Genomic DNA, 17,846 nt, shown 5'->3' on the forward strand with positions numbered 1-17,846 from the left:
ACTGCCCTGGGGTCCAGGGGTGAGGAACCCGGTACTGGGAAGGTGGTGACGGGTGCTATGGACACCTCGGTGTCACTAAAGAGGAGGGGAGAGTCTGGCTCCTCCTCTGAGGGTGAAAAAAGTAAATTGAGGGGTGCGGTTAAAAAGAAGGCCGTCTAACTCAATCACCCATGATGGCGGAACCTACCCCGTTGACTCTGGCGTCGATTAATGTCGCCAGTATAAAGTCAGATGCGGCCAGATTTATGGCCTTTGATTTTTTCAACCGAGTTGAGGCTGACATTTTATTTTTGCAGGAGACCAGACTAACGGACATGGGGGCCATTTACAAAGCAAGGAGGGAGTGGAGGTGCGGGCCCTCATACTGGTCTCTTGCGGCCGAGCCGTATAGCGGGGTAGCGGTCCTTTTTAAGGCCGCTTCGGTGGAATGCAGACGGGTGATCGAGGTAGAAATGGGGAGGTGCTTGGTCCTTGACGTCTTCATGGGGGGACAGGAGCTCCGGCTCATTAACATCTATGGTCCACAGTCAGAGTGGGACCGTAAATGTCTCTTCCTGAAGATCAAGCCCTATCTTTTTACCAGCCGGCAGGTGGTCTTCGGTGGGGACTTTAATACTATAACTAGACCCCGTGATAGGGGAGGCCCCGGAGACCGAAGGCTGGCTTTTGATAGTAATACCCTTAACAGCATAGCAAGCGAAGCTCGCCTGGTGGATGTCCACATCCGGCACACCCCAGGTCACGGGGGTTTCACCTTTCATAGGGGTAGTTGTAGGTCTAGGATAGATAGGTTTTTTTTTAAAGGAGGAAGCCGTCTCTTCTGCAGTGTCCGCTGTTGAGGTGGAATTCTCCGATCACTGTTTCATTTCCTTTTCTTTGAATGTTGCAGAGACTCCCCGGATAGGGAGAGGCCTATGGAAGCTGAATTCGTCCCTGTTGGAAGAAGCGGATGTGAGACAATCCTTTGAGGAATTTCTTCAGAGCCAGGTGCCTCTCTTGGGTCTCTGTAGCAGTAAGTCTGAGTGGTGGGAGATCTTCAAAACAAGGGTTGCGGGGTTCTTCCGTCAGCTTTCGAGCCTCAGAGGCCTGAACAGGTACCGCCTGTATCGGGAGCTGGGGAGGAAACGCGAGCAGCTCGTCTCGACTGGAGGGGACCGTGAGGAAATCTCCAGGGTGAAGGCCTTGCTCAAGGGGTGCCAGTATGATAGGCACACATCCTTAGTTTTTGAGAGGGATTTCGGGAGGTACCGCTCGCCCGACCCCTACAGGAACTGCAGGATGTCAGTGAGTTGCAAGATGGTAACAGGACTGATCGACAGTACAGGTTCCCTGAACAGATCCAAATCAGGGATCCTGGAGGTGGTCAGATCCTTCTACTCGCATCTCTTGGGAAGGAGGGATCCAGATCGGGATGAGATGTCGGCTTTCCTGGCTGAAACCATCCCTGAACCAGGGGATGACCCCTCTCTTCATGGTTTGGCAGAAGCAATCAGGGAAGAGGAAGTGAGACGGGCCATTGATGGGCTCCGGCCCAAAAAATCGCCCGGTCCGGATGGCTTAACATCCGAGTTTTACAGGACTTTTAGGGACTCTTTGGTCCCCCTCATGACTGAGGTTTTTAATGAATGTCTCTCCTCGGACATTCTTCCCGGTTCAATGAGGAAGTCCGCCCTGATTATCCTGTCAAAGGGTAAAGACTCGTCCCGTATTGAGAATTGGCGTCCCATAGCGCTTCTCGATACGGACCGAAAGGTTCTGGCAAAGGTGCTTTTCAATCGATTGGTGAAGTTTGCACCCTGGCTCCTTTCGGGGGCCCAGCACTGCTCTGTTCCAGGCCGCAGTACTTTTAGTGCTGTGCTCGGTGTCCGAGAGGCAGTGGAGCAGGGCAGGGCAGGTCTCTGGAAGGGGTACTTGCTGTCCTTAGACCAGGCGAAGGCCTTTGACCGGGTTAACCATGAGTACCTCTGGTCCGTCCTTCTGAGGTACGGTCTGCCCGGGAGGTTTGTTTGGTTGAGAGTATTATACAATGGGGCAGAGACTTTTCCGCTTGTGAACGGTTGGGTCGGACCCCCTTTTGAGGTGAGGTCTGGTGTCCGCCAGGGCTGTCCTCTGAGCCCACTGTTATACGTGTTCGCGATCGACCCCTTTTTAAGGAGAGTGGAACGCGGACCGTTGGTGGGAGTCGGGATGGACCGGGCGGAGCCAGAGGCCACCTTGAGGGTAGTGGCGTACGCCGACGACGTTTCCCTCTTTGTATCCTCGAGAGAGGAGGCGGACTGGGTCATGTCTGAAGTTGAGCGCTACTCGGTGGCTTCTGGGTCCATGATCAACCGGGATAAGTGTGAGAGTCTCTGGCTGGGAGGGGGAGATCCAAGTTTCGATCTCCCGGACACCCTTCCAGGGCCTCAGGCCACAGCAAAAATTTTAGGCATCAGTTTCGGCCCGGGGGACTATCCCCAGCAAAACTGGGAGGGCAGACTTAAGATTGCCGCCCAGAAGGTGGATCAGTGGAAGGGTTGGTCCTTGACCCTGAGGGAAAGGGTTAACCTGGCCAAGGGGTATTTGCTCCCTTTATTAATATACCTGGGCAGCGTCTGCATCTTGCCAGAACCTCTTTGGACACGGGTCTACAGCCTGTTCTTCCAACTATTATGGGGGAATAGGCTGAACCTGATCAAGAGGGAGGTCACGTACCGCACAAGGAGACTAGGAGGGTTGGGTATGGTCAACCCGGTGGTGTTTCTAGTAAACACCTTTCTTAAGGCAAACATCGCCAACCTCTGGTTAGAGAGGGCTCCTCCGTGGGTATTCTCCTGTAGGGGGTGGTTTCGGCCTTTCTTCCAGGAATGGGAGACAGGAGGGCGGGTGAAGGACCTTCGCACGCCTCATGGGCATCTTCCGGCTTATGCTACCCTGGTTGTGAAGGCGATCCGCCGGTGGGGTCTGGGAGTGTGGGAGATCAGGACCTTGTCAAGGAGGTTACTTGACAATAGGGTTTTGTTGACCCACTTCCAGAAGCCCCTGGCCCTCAGGGATTGCCCAAGCCGGGATCTGGAGGTGGGGCTCGGGTTATTAAACTCTAAGCGGATCCCCTTGAAGTTTTGGGACTTGACTTGGCGCTGCTTCCATGGGAGACTGTATGTGAGGGGCAACCTGAAGTACAGGAACTCTGATGACCGGGATTGTCCCCGCGAGGAGTGTGGCGGCATGCTTGAAAGCATGGAGCACTTCCTGCTTCAATGTCCCTTTAATACAGAGGTCTACAGTAGGGTGGGTGCTTCCATTGGCTGGCCTAGGCTGGCAGGCCTTTCCTATGCGGAGTGGGCCTATGGGACATTCAGGTCCCTTGGTGGCCGAGATCGGGGCACTGTCTTCTTAGTTAGTTTAGTGACTAGGTTTTACACGTGGAATGCACGGTGTTTAGTGTCCACCCAGCATAAAGTCCTCCCCCGGGAAGAGGTGATTAGGAACATCCTGGGTGACCTGGCAAAAGTGCGCTCGCTGGAGTATGAGAGGCTGGGTGCAGGGAGGGCTTCCCTTCTATGGAGGGGGTTCTCATTTAATGTGCCCTAGGGAGAGTTAGGGTATGTGTGTCTGTGATAGGGTTAGTTTAGTCCTTTCTATATTTTATATTTATTTGTAGGGTCAGGTGGATGTGTAGGGTCAGGGAGGGACAGGTAGGGACAGTCTTTAGGGATAGGTAGTTAGCATTAGGTTGGTAGTGAGGGTCAGAGAGGGACAGGTAGGGACAGGTAGGGATAGATTGGTAGGGCGGTAGGGACAGGTTTTTCTTTTTCTTTAATAGGGAGGGACAGGGTGTTTGTGTGCTAGATTAGGGTGAGAACCTCGGTAGTCTCCAGTTTCCTGGTGGTGGGCTGCTCCCCTCACATTATAGTTTTTTGTTTTACGGTATTGGAAACCCGAATATAGGGCTTGCAAGTACTGAACTTGGGTCTGACTTTTGTTCATGGTTATGGTCATTTGTTTATATTGTGCTATTGTTGTGTTTGCTTTGGTTATGTTGAGTACTGTATATACATGTATAGTTTTGTGTATTGTATGTATGTGTAATTTGCGCACGGGGGGGTTAGTGTAGGTTGGGTGGGGGGTTTCAGGGGGGGAGGGGGAGGGGTTTTTGGGAGAATGGACGTCCTACGGGATGCGGGAAAAAGGACCCGTTGTTTGTGGGGAAAAAAAAAATAAAAAAAAAATAAAATAAATAATAATATAAAAAACTACAAAAAAAAGGTTTGCTGTGTATTAAGTTTTGTTTCGGCCAGGTGGCCTATTTCTTTGTTTTTGGCAGTGGGCCAGTTTGTTGTTTTGTTTTGGGGGTTTAGGTATGAATGTGGAGTGAATGTTGGAAGGGGATATTTTTGGAAAAAAAGGTTTAAGGTCTTCCCTTGCTGGGGGGATTTTGGGAAATGGATTTTATGTTATGAACATTGTAGGACATTTTTTTGCTTTGCTTTATAATTTATACTGGACATTATAATTTTGGATTTGTTTGTGTTTCGTTGGGGTTTGTGTCTTGGTTCTTTGTGTAGTGTGTTTTTATGGTTTGTTTTATATTTTTATAATAAAAGAGCTCCAGTTCTGCCTTCTGCTGCTGTTAGATATTTCTAGACAAATGCCCAGGTCTCAGGGGCCAGGAATAATTTTTTTTGGATCTTAATCCTCATTATTTGCTTAAACTATGTTCTCTGGATTGCTTTTTATCTGCACCATTTACTTGTTGGCACTGCAGAATACAGCCAGGTCCTTTCCATATTACAGCGCTAAAAATCCAGCTATTTAAAACGGTTTTCTCCATCTCACGGATCACATATACGTTTTCAGAAATTACTGCCATTTTTGGCCTCCATTAAAAATTTGTTTCAGTGTGTCAGTGAAGCAATTGACACCAGATTGCTGTTCAAAATGGTTATCTACAGGCTAGGTATTTAAAACTGGTTTGTCCGTCACACCGATCACATATATGTTTGCTCCAAATAAAATCATTTGTAGTGAGCGTGGAAGATATTGTCCTCCATTTAAAATGGGCAAGGCATGTGGCAAGGAATTGGGAACTGGACGTGATGGTGCATGCAGAGGCCAAGACCGTGGGCAAGCTGAAATTGTGCCACAACAAACACCCACATCTTCTCGCCCGACCTTCCTGTCCCAATTCCTAGGGGACTGCAGCACACCACTATTGAACCCAGAGCAGTGTCAAAAGGTTGTTGGTTGGATAGCGGATAATGCTTCCAGTCACTTAGCCACCACCACATGGTCAAGTCTCAGTAGCTGTGAGTCTGGACTGCATATTCCTCACCCTGATCCTCCTTCCTCCCACCATGCCGAGTGCTCCGAGACAAATGATCCCACACTTGGACACTCTGAAGAGCTGTTCACTTTTCCATTTATAGATTCGGGCCTCTCGCCCGGTCCACTTGAAGCGGGGCAAGAGGAGATCGCATGTAGCGATGCCCAAATATTTGAGCAGCCATGGTCATACCAAGGCGACGGTGGGAAAGTGTCACAAGAGGTGGATGATGATGAGACACAATTGCCAGAAAGTCAGGAGGAGAACCAGGGTGCGGAAGTGGAAGACGAGGTGGTGGATGATATAGTAACTGACCCAACCTGGCAGGAGGACATGCAGAGTGAGGAGAGCAGCACACAGGGGGAGAAAGGCAGAGCACCCCAACAGGCAGGAAGAAGCAGTGTGGTGGCCGCAGACAGAAGGCAGGCAACCGTTCCCCGTCACACCAACATGAAGGAAGTTGCCAGTACAACTGTTAGGTCTTCCTTAGTCTGGTTGTTTTTTAAAGACTCTGCCGATAACCCCAAAAAGGCCATTTGCATCACCTGCCAGGCCAGCATCAGCAGAGGTGGACAAACAACCAGCCTGACCACTACCAGCATGATCAGGCACATGGCAGCAAAGCACCCGACTTTGTGGGCCGAACCCCAGGGTCCAGGAACAGTGTCTGTGGGTGGCACCTTTGCTTCTTCTGCTGTTGTGCATGCAAGCCAATCCCCTGTCCATGGTGAATGCGAAGATGCCTCCTGCCCTGCACCTGTCGTTGCACACTCTCAAGTAGCAGCATCAGGAACCACGTCCTTGTCCCAGCGCAGCATTCAGTTGTCCATACCCCAGTCCTTGGAACGCAAGCGCAAATATGCAGCCAACGCCCCACAGGCCACACTACTAAATTCTCTCACTTCACGACTGCTTGTGCTCGAAATGTTGCCTTTTAGACTCGTGGAGACTGAAGCATTCTGCAACCTGATGGCGGCGGCCGTTCCTCGGTACTCTGTCCCCAGCCACCACTATTTCTCCCGATGTGCCATCCCCGCATTACACAAGCACGTGTCCCAAAACATTGCGTTGTTGAGGGCACGGCTAGTTACCGGGAAAGTCCACCTAACCATGGACACGTGGGCAAGTGCTCGTGGGCCGGGACGGTACATCTCGCTGACGGCACACTGAGTTAACATAGTGGAAGCCTGGACCCAGTCGGACATTGGAACGGAACACGTCCTCCCGACGCCAAGGATTGCGGGCCCTGGGTCAATCAGGGTTGCCCCCATGGTCTACAGCTCCTGCACCTCATCCTCCTCAGCCTGCTCCTCCTCTTCAGTCTCCATCTTCGAAATGACCATATCAGTCACAAGCTGGAAGCACTACAGCACTGCCTCGGCCAAGCGGCAACAAGCTGTGGTGAAGCTAATATGCTTAGGTGACAAACCGCACAATGCTGAAGAGTTGTGGACAGCTCTGAAAGAGCAGGCAGATCTGTGGCTCACACCGCAGAACCTACAGCCAGGCATGGTCGTGTGTGACAATGGACGGAACCTGGTGGCGGCTCTGAGGCGAGGCAAGCTCACACACGTACCATGCCTGGCCCATGTGCTTAACCTCGTGGTTCAGTGGTTTCTCAAATCCTACTCGGAGCTGCCGGATCTGCTTGTTAAAGTACGCCGCCTGTGTGCCCATTTTAGAAAGTCACCTACAGCTTCCGCTGTCCTTGCCGTGCTTCAGCAGCCTTTGCAGCTTCCGGCTCACAGACTGGTGTGTGACGTCCCCACGTGTTGGGAAGGATTTGTGAGCAGAAGAGGGCAGTTGTTGAGTACCAGCATCAACAAGGCTGTCTGTATTCAGTTCAGACTCCACACATAAGACCTCAGGAGTGGACATGGATGTCAGACATGTGTACCATCCTCCAAAACTTTGAGGACTCCACCAAGATGGTGAGCGGCGATGATGCCATAATTTAGCGTCACCATCTCGCTTCTCTGTCTTCTGAAACGCTCTCTGCTCACAATCAAAGAGGATGCATTGCAGGCGGAGCACGATGAGATGGACATACAGGGTGATTACGCACAGTCCAGCCTCATCTCATCCCAACGTGGATTGGGTGACAATAAGGAAGAGAAGGAGGAAGAACAGGAGCTAGTTTCATGTGCTATTGACGGTACTACCTGCACAGCTTCATACTGTGTGTTCAGCGTGGATGGCCAGAGGACAGAGAGGAGGAGGAGTGCATGGTCAGTCATCCTCTTGGTGAGGACACGGAAGTCTTGCCTGTTAGTAGTCTGGCACACATGGCTGAGTTTGTTACGCTGCCTTTCCCATGACCCTCGCGTTCTCAAAATTTTGGGTGACAGTCATTACTGGTTGGTGACACTTCTAGACCCACACTAAAGGAGAACTTTATATCTCTTATTCCTGAGGCGGACAGGTCTACAAAAATGGGGCTGTACCAGAAGGCCCTTGTTGCGGAACTATTAAAAAAAAATTCCCATCTGAAAACGCTGGTGGCAGAGGGCACACTTCGTTGGACAACCAAGGAGTACAGGCGAGAGAGACACAACTTCAATCCAGCAGAGGCAGGGGAATACTGTTAAAGTTCTGGGAGAGTTTTCTCAGACCCTCCCATCGCATAGGCCCTGAGGCGCGGGGTACTCTCACAAGGAGTGCACAGTTTGAGAAGATGCTGAGGGAGTACCTTGCCGACCGTACCAAAGTCCTCCGTGATTCCTCTGTCCCTTATAATTATTGGGTATCCAAGCTGGATATGTGGAATGAACTGGCTCTCTATGCCTTGGAGGTCCTGGCCTGCCCTGCCGCCAGCGTTTTCAGAGCAGGTTTTTAGTGCCACCGGTGGAATTATAACCGATAAGCGCATCCGCCTGTCAACTGAAAATGCTGACAGGCTGACTCTTATAAAAATGAACAAGGGCTGGATTGGGCCAGACTTCTCAACACCACCGAATGAGAGCAGCGTAACATAAACTCAAATCCAGTGTCTTTTCTTGGGAGGTGTATTCCCATGCACCTCTTCGCACCCACACAAAGGTATACGCGTCCTGATTTTGGCTATTTCCTCTTATCTTCCTCCTTCTCCTCATCCTCCACCACCATATCACCAGGGTGACCGTGGTCCGTGATGCAACACCCACATAATTTTTTTAAAGTGTGTTTATGATGCCCGTAAAAAAAAAAAAAAAAATTATACAGTATGTTCATGTATACCCCCCAGGGGTAAATGTTTGTCAGCCCATACACTTGGGCATTACAAGTATAGGAGGCCCGCTCCTTTCTAATGGGAACATTTTTTTTTTTTTTTATGAAGCCCTCCTCCACGTCTCTTCCAAGGGGCATTGGAGTGCCTCCAAATTTTTGGCAACCCTTGCATTCACTGCATAGGCAAACACAATGGGAGACTTACTTCCTAATAATGGGAACATTGTTTTCAGGAGGCCTTCCTCTAAGTCTCTTCATAGGGGTATTGGGGTGCATCCAAATTTTGGGCAGCCCTGCCACTCACTGCGTATGCAGTAACAGTATAGGAGACCCACTCTTTAGTAATGGGAACAATAAAACATAGCCGCCTGATGGCCCTATAAAAATAGGCTTTATGACTGAGTCCTTCCTTCATAAATGAAACACGATGTGTTTGATGATATCTCGCACACCGCATGGCCAGATAAGGTTGTAAAATGTTAAAATGACATTTCCTGGTGAATGCATTTGTCACGGCTGAAAGCAATGCAAAAGTGAAAAAAACGCATCAAAAACGCTACGTGTGAACATAGCCCAAGGTGTGGAGGAGTATTTTTGGTTATTTATTTTGCCATATAGTACAACTCATTACCCTGGAAAGGATATTTCTTAACATATTTCCCAGGAAAATCCATTTTGGTTTCGTTTTACTGTGAGTCCGTTAACCCTAGAACGCATACCTAGGGCCTCGCAGGCCCGCCCTGTTAATTGTGTTCTATTTTGTGGAAGATTACTTTAGTTAGAATTTTGAAACTCTAGGTATTCCTCAGGTAGATAGTTTTGTCATTTTTGTTTGAGTTATTCCATGTTATTTGCACACGGGCCTAAAAGGCCCCAGGTATGTGAAAGTGTAGATTTTTATGGTCATGCATTCTAGGGTTAAAGTGGTGTAATACCTCTGACAACGTTGTTGACAGAAGTGACCTGGGAGTCAGAAATGCTTCTAGGGGTCTTCCCCATGCTGTTCCCATGTCATTTGAGCACTGTTCCAATCGATATGGGCAATTTTTAGGCCCTCTGCAGACCGCCGGGGGGAGCCGCCTGAAAAATGCTAGTTTTTCCCATAGACTTGCATTGGGCTCGTTGCTCTGGTCGAGCATCCAAGTATTCCAATGTGCTCGACCCGAGCATCTAGCATTTTAGTGCTCTCTCATCACTACTCAAAGCCCATCCGTCTGCAATAACTTGCAAACGTATTAAGCGCACGGATCTGCAGGAACTGGAAAAATTGATAAACAATAGTAGATGCAATAAATCCACAATAATACTATAAATCGTTTGTGGCTGAAAATATGGCAGGCGATCTGTATAAAAGACTATCGGGTCATATTGACCCGAACAGTACACATGTAACAATTATTTCATACAGAGATAAAATAAATAATGGCATCTATGCATAAACAAACTTGCCTAGCCATGATTTACAGATCCTCATAATCTGCAGCTTCACAAACTTTTTTTTTTTTTCTGGTCAAATAGACCCAAATAGGCAGCATGGTGGCTCAGTGGTTAGCACTGTTCCTTTGCAGTGCTGGGGTCCTGGGTTCAAATCCCACTAAGGACGATATCTGCGAGGAGTTTGTATGTTCTCCCCGTGTTTGCCTGGGTTTCCTCCCATACTCCAAAGACATACTGATAGGGAATTTAGATTGTGAGCCCCAATGGGGACAGTGCCCATAATGTCTGTAAAGCACTGTGGAATTAATGGTGCTATATAAGTGAGTTAAATAAATAAATAGTACCACAGGGTTAAAGCATAAACTTTAAAACACACTATTTTTGTCCTGTTTCTCTCAATAGAAATGACTTATATCTACCTTAATGGTGCCATTAACAAATACAACTCGTACAGTGAAACTCAAGCCCTCGTCAATGAAAACCTTAAAATATTGCTCCTGCAATGCAACAGTGTTATTGCTGGATTCCATCTGCAGTACAGTGCTGGGAGCAGCATTTAGGAGCCAGCAATGACACAGTGCAGCTCCGCACACGGACACTGCAGCCACGTTTATATAGTGTCTTTGCTGGCTCTGATCACTGGATCTTGTCAGACCGCCTTCATTCAGTAGTACAAACTGGATCCAGCAATGACACACTGACCACAGTTGCTGTGTCCATGCAGAGATGCTGCTGACGCGCCCCCTGGGCTGTGGGAGTACTCGGCAGCCGGACCTCTGCGTATGCCGGTGGGGGATATCACGGTGGCTGGCCCGGTCCGTGACCCTGGGCTGTCAGTAAAAAGGGGAATGCGGCAAAAGGGGTGCCACCGCTGCGGAGCAGTCCTCTGGAGCGGGTGTTACGGCAGCAGGAATGGTGTGGCTCTCCACAGGTAGAGCTAGCTCCAGGGCAGCGTGGGGTGTAATGGATGGTGGTGCAGGGGAGAGATGGCAGGACGGTCCCGGAGGAAAGACGGACACTCACACGGGGGTAAGCTTCAGTACTTTTACTGGTGATGGTGCAGGTACGGTCCAGGGTACTCCGGGCGAAGGGTGCACTTTTTGACTCTCCCCAGTGAGCGGGTATAGGGCCTCCTGATCCGTGGCCTTTCTCACTAAGCTTCAGACCTGCCTGGAACTAGGCCTAGCTTGGTTACTGTCTCTCTCTCCCTTGCACCTGCTGTCCTGGTGGTAGGGCCTTCTCTTTGGAGATCACTCTCCCTGGACGCTGGGGCCTCCGTGACTCCTAGCCCTGGTACTGTAGTCAGTGTTTGGCAAACCTGGGACCTGTAGTCCTCCAGGGGTTCCGGTAGTCCCTACTGGGTGTAGAGTCCCTGTAGGCACGGACCCGGTGTCCGGTATATATCTCGGGGTGAGCCTGGTATGCTCCTCTGCCCCCTTGCTACTTCTTCCTTCTCCTCTCGCCTTCGGCTCACTCAAGGCCCTCACTAGGCCTTCACACGTGCTGTAGGCCTTGGCTCGCCTAAGCACAGCTGCCAGAATGCTGCCTCTTCGCTGCTCTCTGAGCGTCCGCACGCTCTCAGCTCTAAACTGAGCTAAACTAAACAAGCTAAACTGAGCTGCCTGGCTCCACCCTCCCTATATATATATCCCTAATGGGCTCCCTCTGCTGGTCTGAGGTGGTAGGGTGGAGGTGTGTGAATGTGTGAGGGCCTCTTGTGGAGAAGTCCATCCATGCACCCTTCTGGGTTCTGTGGCACCAATGCACAGCAGGGCGCCACACTGCTTGAGTGTTGTCAACCATGACCATGCGCATTATACAAATTGAGGAAGAATATTGTGCACTGAACCTATGGCCATACTGAGGATGTGCTGAAGCCCCCTCATTTGCATACGATTTTTTTTTTTTTTTTTGGGCATGTTAACTATTAATGACGCAGTCTGACTACTGCATCACAATCCTCACTGTCCATTGGCTCTCCAGACCTGACCGTGAGAGCTGCATAGAAATGCATGCTGTAACACTCAGGTCAGGACAGCCGATTGCCAGTCCGAGGATAGCGATGCGATCCTTGTGCGAGTATTACAGCCATCTGACTGCACCCTAAAAGCTATACTACAGACTCAATATATTCTACTCTCCCTCCTTCCAATGATCCCGGGCTTTTCCCACTGGTATGCTGTTTACATATATTGAACCTAACACTGCAGCCAATCGCTGGCTTCTGCAGTATCTTGCCATATTTTAAATGCAATAAAGCTGCACATTTGTAAGTGCCCCCTGGCCAGAATTGTGAGGGCTTTTACAGGAGTGTTGGCAAAAGAGGTATCAGGATTTTCTTTACTTTCTCCTTTCTGTATCCATTTCTGGGTCTGGCTCCAAAAAAATAAAATACTCGCGTAATTACAACTGCATTTGTGCTTCTAACATTATAGCCAAACAAAAATATTACTATCTCCTGGGCTTTGGAGATTACTCTGATTAAAGGTCTACAATATACTTTTTTTTTTCTTTCCCTTAGTGGAAATGAAGGATATGAATTCCAAACGGGTGATCATCTTTCTTCTCTATTAGGGCGAATTTGCGGCTTGTACATAAGCAGCGGCAGTTTGCTGTAAGACCGCACGATGACCATACCACCCTTGAAGTTGCCCAACAGCATAATTTTTGCACAAAATGCCAGTTTTCTAAAATGAGTAATAGTGCATACCACTACCCCTCTGCTTCCCATCAACGCCTCCTTGGTCTTTATAATCTACCAGGCTCCAGCAATGATATGCTGTCACCAGAGGTCACAGATGGCCCCTCCATTTAGGATGTCTCGGACATTGTCATGGATGAACTCTATTGAAAATGAAATGCCTAGATTGTATTGGCAAAATATACTATGTATCTAAGCCACATGAATAATAATTTCAGGATATGCTCCTAATTTCGGGGACCTAAATGGTAATGTTGGGGAAATGTGTGTATTTTGGGGTTTTTTTAAACTTTTTTTTTTTCCCCACAGATGAGTTTGATATGGGCTATGACCTACACGGTTGTCTGTCAAAATGCGTTCTCTCAACACGCGGACCAAAAGGAGAAAGCATATTTTACGTTTCTTACACAATATGCCAATCTGTTCGGAAGGTGGGTAAAAGTGTAACAGCCACCTTCATGAATAATCCTAGGTTAAAGGGAACCTGTCAGGTCCCGCATGCCCTCCAACCCCGCAGCATTCACATATGTATAATACAGGTACCAGAATGCAACAGTGGAGACACAGGCGGAACAACATCTTTTATTTAACAACTAATATTATAAAACATGTATTATATGGTAACCATTTCTTTAACGGTGAAATAAATATAACCTCATAATCTATATTGGTCTATCCACCGATCAGATAGGAAGAGATTCTTATTGCAAAAGTTTAAAATCTAGTACTTTATTGATCATAATAAAAACATCAAGAGGTTAAAAAATGAACTTAAAATTAAAATCAGACAGGGCAAAAATAACCTCCAAAAAAAGGGGAGGTAACACCTCAATATGTAGCAAAAATACACAGGGGTACAGGTTATATTAATGTTGAGGTATCTAACATTATACTTCTTTTTTGCTTTGGACATATGGGAATAAATGACAGTAAAATAAGCAGAAAATTACATAATTTATTATGTTATCAGAATACACTAGAATTCAGAAACTGGTAGTTTAAAATGATCTACTGGAGGGAAGAGGAGCTATATTGTCATTTACTATACCGGGCAGTCTTTTAAAGCCTTGGCAATACTCTGTTCCTATCACAACTCGCTGCCCATTTCCCCTGTAACTCTCTATCCACTTTCGTGATGCTGCTCTGGCGTCTGCTGGTACCATATGTCCCTATCAGAGGTAACGGTCCCTCTCGCGTGTCCTTCTTGGTCGCCGGCCCGACCGTGAATCTTCGATCTGCCATCTCCAAAGCTTCTGCAATGTCCTGCCACTGGCGCACACAGGTCTGAAAACCGTGCCGCCACCACCTGCTCTCGTCCCGTTGACCGATGTCTGGGCTGGGAACCTTGACTGGCGTTGCTCGGGTCTTCAGGGCTTGACCATCAACATCTGGGCTGGGCGGATACGCGGCACCTTTCTTCCTGACAGGAGCTCCGGCTGCTGCTGTTGCTCCTCCCGTCTCTTTCTTCAGCGTCAGAACTTGCACACGCGCTGTTTTTCTCCTGAGCTGGTTTCCCTGACAACACTGTACTCGGAGTCCTTGTCAAACTCCTTCCCTCTGCCACGCCTCCTCGCTGTTCTGGTTCCACAATGTCTTGTCTCCTTACATGCGTGTGACCAAATTCCCTGCCTAACCAGCCCTTTTTAATGTTAAATCGGGGGTGGGGAACCTTTTTTCTGCCAAGGGCCATTCGAATACTTATACCATACTTCGGGGGCCATACCAATCGTGTTAACTCTGCCTACAAAGCATTGGTGTCAGGACGTAATCTTTCACTGCACGCGTCTCGGTGTTCAGTAGTGAATGCTGCATGCGCGCTCAGAGCAAGAAGAGATTAAAGGAACGGTGGTCATCAAAACACAGCTGCGACCCAAGATCTGCGGTCCCTAGGAATCTGCCTGGGGGCTGGAGAAAAGGTCATTACGAGCCGTAAACAGCCCATGTGCCTGAGGTTCCCCACCCCTGACTTAAATCCACGTTTAAAAAGCATTTATAAGGTGTGCTTTTCCTATGCTAATTAGGGCTTTGACTAGTTAATGGGGCTTTAGTTTCCTCAGACTAGTCGGCCCTCTTTACAAGTTATCACGCACCTGTGGGCGTGATAACATAATTTTCACAAGCCGGTTTCATCGGCAGCTGCTGCAAATCTTGCGTGTGCTGCTCATTTCGGCAGCGTCGCTGCGCCTCTGTAGTCAGCAGTATGATTTGCACGAGATTTGCTGATGATGACCATAGGGGCATGGAAAGAGAAGAGGAGATGGTCAAAACGACCAAACACAATGACAAAACAGGTCATATAATAAAATTTTTCTATAATTTATAATATCTCTTATATACACACAGGATAAATAGAAGCAGATGCATTGGGTGAATACACCTATAATAAAGACAAAAACAAGGGACGGCTGCGCACAGTAGTGCCAACCATTGTAATCATGCCTATCATAGGTGAATCACTTGCTCATGAGGAAAGCATCAAATGTAGGTATCACTACACTTACTCATAATGTGCAACATGTGCCCATTCATATAGTCTAAGTGTAGGGATGCCTACATTTGAAGAGATAATAAAGTTTTCTATATTTATAATATGACCTATTTGGTCGTTTTGACATCTCTTCTTCTAGTATTAATAACGATTGGTCTAATATTAGTCATATTAATGCTGCTCATAGAGCTATTAGTATTTCAGCTTTTTGTTATACATTTAATGAACATATGGTTGCTGTGGTGTTCTTTTAAGCTATTTAATAACATGGAAAGAGGGATGACTAGTCTGGGGAAACTAACGCCCCATCGACTAGTCAAAGTCCTAATTAGCATAGGAAAAGTGAACCTTTTTATAAAAAAAATTTATTTATTTTTTAAAAAAACATTGATTTAACTGAATAACATTATACAGGGCTGGCTAAGCAGGGAATTTAGTCATACATACAGCTCTGGCAAAAATTAAGAGACCACTGAACAGTTTTCTATTGGAAAGCGGTGAGAGACTGGTGGAAAGCATACAAAGACGCATGAAAGCTGTGATTAAAAATCGTGGTTATTCCACCAAATATTGATTTCTGAACTCTTCCTGAGTTAAAACATGAGTGATTTGAGGTCTGAAAGCACGGCTTCTTTTTTAGTATTTTGACACTTTTATCATTTGCTGCAAATAAATTCAAAGCTAAAAAGCTTGTATTTTGGAGACATGTTGTCAGTAGTTTATAGACTAAAACAACAATGTACATTTTACTCAAAAATATACCTATAAAGAGGAAAATCTGAGAGAATGAAAATTTTGCCGTGGTCTCTTAATTTTTGCCAGAGCTGTATGTGAAATGCTGCTGGGTTTGGGGACATGATAGGTTCCCATTAAAGGATGCAGCAACCACTGTCAACTAGCACTTATTGTACCTATACAGTGGATACGGAAACTATTCAGACCCCTTAAAATTTTTCACTCTGTTTCATTGCAGCCATTTGGTAAATTCTAAAGTTCACTTTTTTTCTCATTAAAGTTCACTCTGCACCCATCTTGACTGAAAAAACCCCAGAAGTGTGTGTATGTATGTATATATATGTATATATATATATATATATATATATATATATATATATATATATATATATATATATATATATATATATATATATATATATATATATATATATATATATATATTTGCAAATTTATTAAGGAAAAACTGAAATATCACAAGTATTCAGACCCTTTGCTCAGACACTCATATTTAAGTCACATTCTGTCTATTTCCTTGTGATTCTCATTGAGATCGTTCTACTCATTCACTGGAGTCCAGTTGTGTTTAATTAAACTGATAGGACTTGATTTGGAAAGGCTCACAGTGCATGTCAGACCAAATGAGAATCATGAGCTGAAAGGAACTGTCCAAGGAACTCAGACAGAATTGTAGCAAGGCATAGATCTGGCCAAGGTTACAAAAGAATTTCTGCATTACTCAAGGTTCCTAAGAGCACAGTGGCCTCCATAATCCTTAAATGGAAGAAGTTTGGGACCACCAGAAGGATTCCTAGACCTGGCTATACAGCCAAACTGAGCAATCATGGGAGAAGAGCCTTGGTGAGAGAGGTAAAAAAGAACCCCAAGATGACTGGCTGAGCTCCTGAGATGCAGTAGGGAGATGGGAGAAAGTTGCTCAAAGTTAACTATCACTGCAGCCCTCCACCAGTGGGGCTTTTATGGCAGAGTGGCCCGACGAAAGCCTCTCTGTGCAAGACATGAGAAAGCCTGCATAGAGTTTGCTCAAAAACACATGAAGGACTCCCAGACTATGAGAAATAAGATTCTCTGGTCTGATGGGATGAAGATAGAACTTTTTGGTGATAATTCTAAGCAGTATGTGTGGTGAAAACCAGGCACTGCTCATCACCTGCCCAATACAATCCCAACAGTGAAACATGGTGGTGGCAGCATCATGCTATGGGGGTGTTTTTCAGCTGCAGGGACAGGACGACTGGTTGCAATTGAAGGAAACATGAATGCGGCCAAGTACAGAGATATCCTGGATGAAAACCTCTTCCAGAGTGCTCTGGACCTCAGTCTTGGCAAAAGGTTCATCTTCCAACCACACAATGACCCTAAGCACACAGCTAAAATAACAAAGGAGTGGCTACAGAACAACTCTGACCATTCTTGACTGGCCCAGCCAGAGCCCTGACCTAAACCCAATTGAGCATCTCTGGAGAGACCTGAAAATGTCTGTCCACCAACGTTCACAATCTAACCTGACGGAACTAGAGGGGATCTGCAAGGAAGAATGGCAGAGGATCCCCAAATCCAGGTGTGAAAAACTTGTTGCATCATTCCCAAGAAGACTCATGGCTGTACTAGCTCAAAAGGGTGCTTCTACTCAATACTGAGCAAAGGGTCTGAATACTTATGACCATGTGATATTTCAGTTTTTCTTTTTCAATAAATTTGCAAAAATTTCTACATTTGTTTTTTTTTTTTCAGTCAAGATGGGGTGCAGAGTGTACTTTAATGAGAAGAAAAAACTTTTTAGAATTTACCAAATGACTGCAATGAAATAGTGAAAAAATTTAAAGGTGTCTGAATACTTTCCGTACCCACTGTATATGTCCTTGTCAGGTCCATAGTCACACACAGAGATGCTCATTTATTCTACGCTACATGAGTTCTTGTTTACAATACAAAATGTAGCCAGTAGTGGA

General features: G+C 46.9%; 1 protein-coding gene across 7 annotated transcripts in view; it reads left to right on the plus strand.

The window, feature by feature from the left end:
* LOC141273043 (zona pellucida sperm-binding protein 1-like) overlaps positions 1-17,846 on the plus strand; it is a 57,322-nt gene that overhangs the window by 12,869 nt on the left and 26,607 nt on the right. For 4 of the 7 annotated variants that reach the window (XM_073684373.1, XM_073684378.1, XM_073684375.1 and 1 more), the window contains exon 2: positions 12,960-13,081. The exons of 2 other annotated variants lie outside the window; for them this stretch is intronic. In XM_073684373.1, the coding sequence (XP_073540474.1) occupies positions 12,960-13,081 (122 nt within the window). Of the gene's footprint in view, positions 1-889; positions 988-12,959; positions 13,082-17,846 lie in introns of all 7 variants that reach the window. One more of the 7 variants, XM_073684377.1, reaches the window with a different exon arrangement.

Source organism: Phyllobates terribilis, unplaced genomic scaffold, assembly GCF_046119375.1.
Source record: "Phyllobates terribilis strain yellow unplaced genomic scaffold, ASM4611937v1 Scaffold_5__5_contigs__length_657084704, whole genome shotgun sequence".
Taxonomy (NCBI): Eukaryota; Metazoa; Chordata; class Amphibia; order Anura; family Dendrobatidae; genus Phyllobates; species Phyllobates terribilis.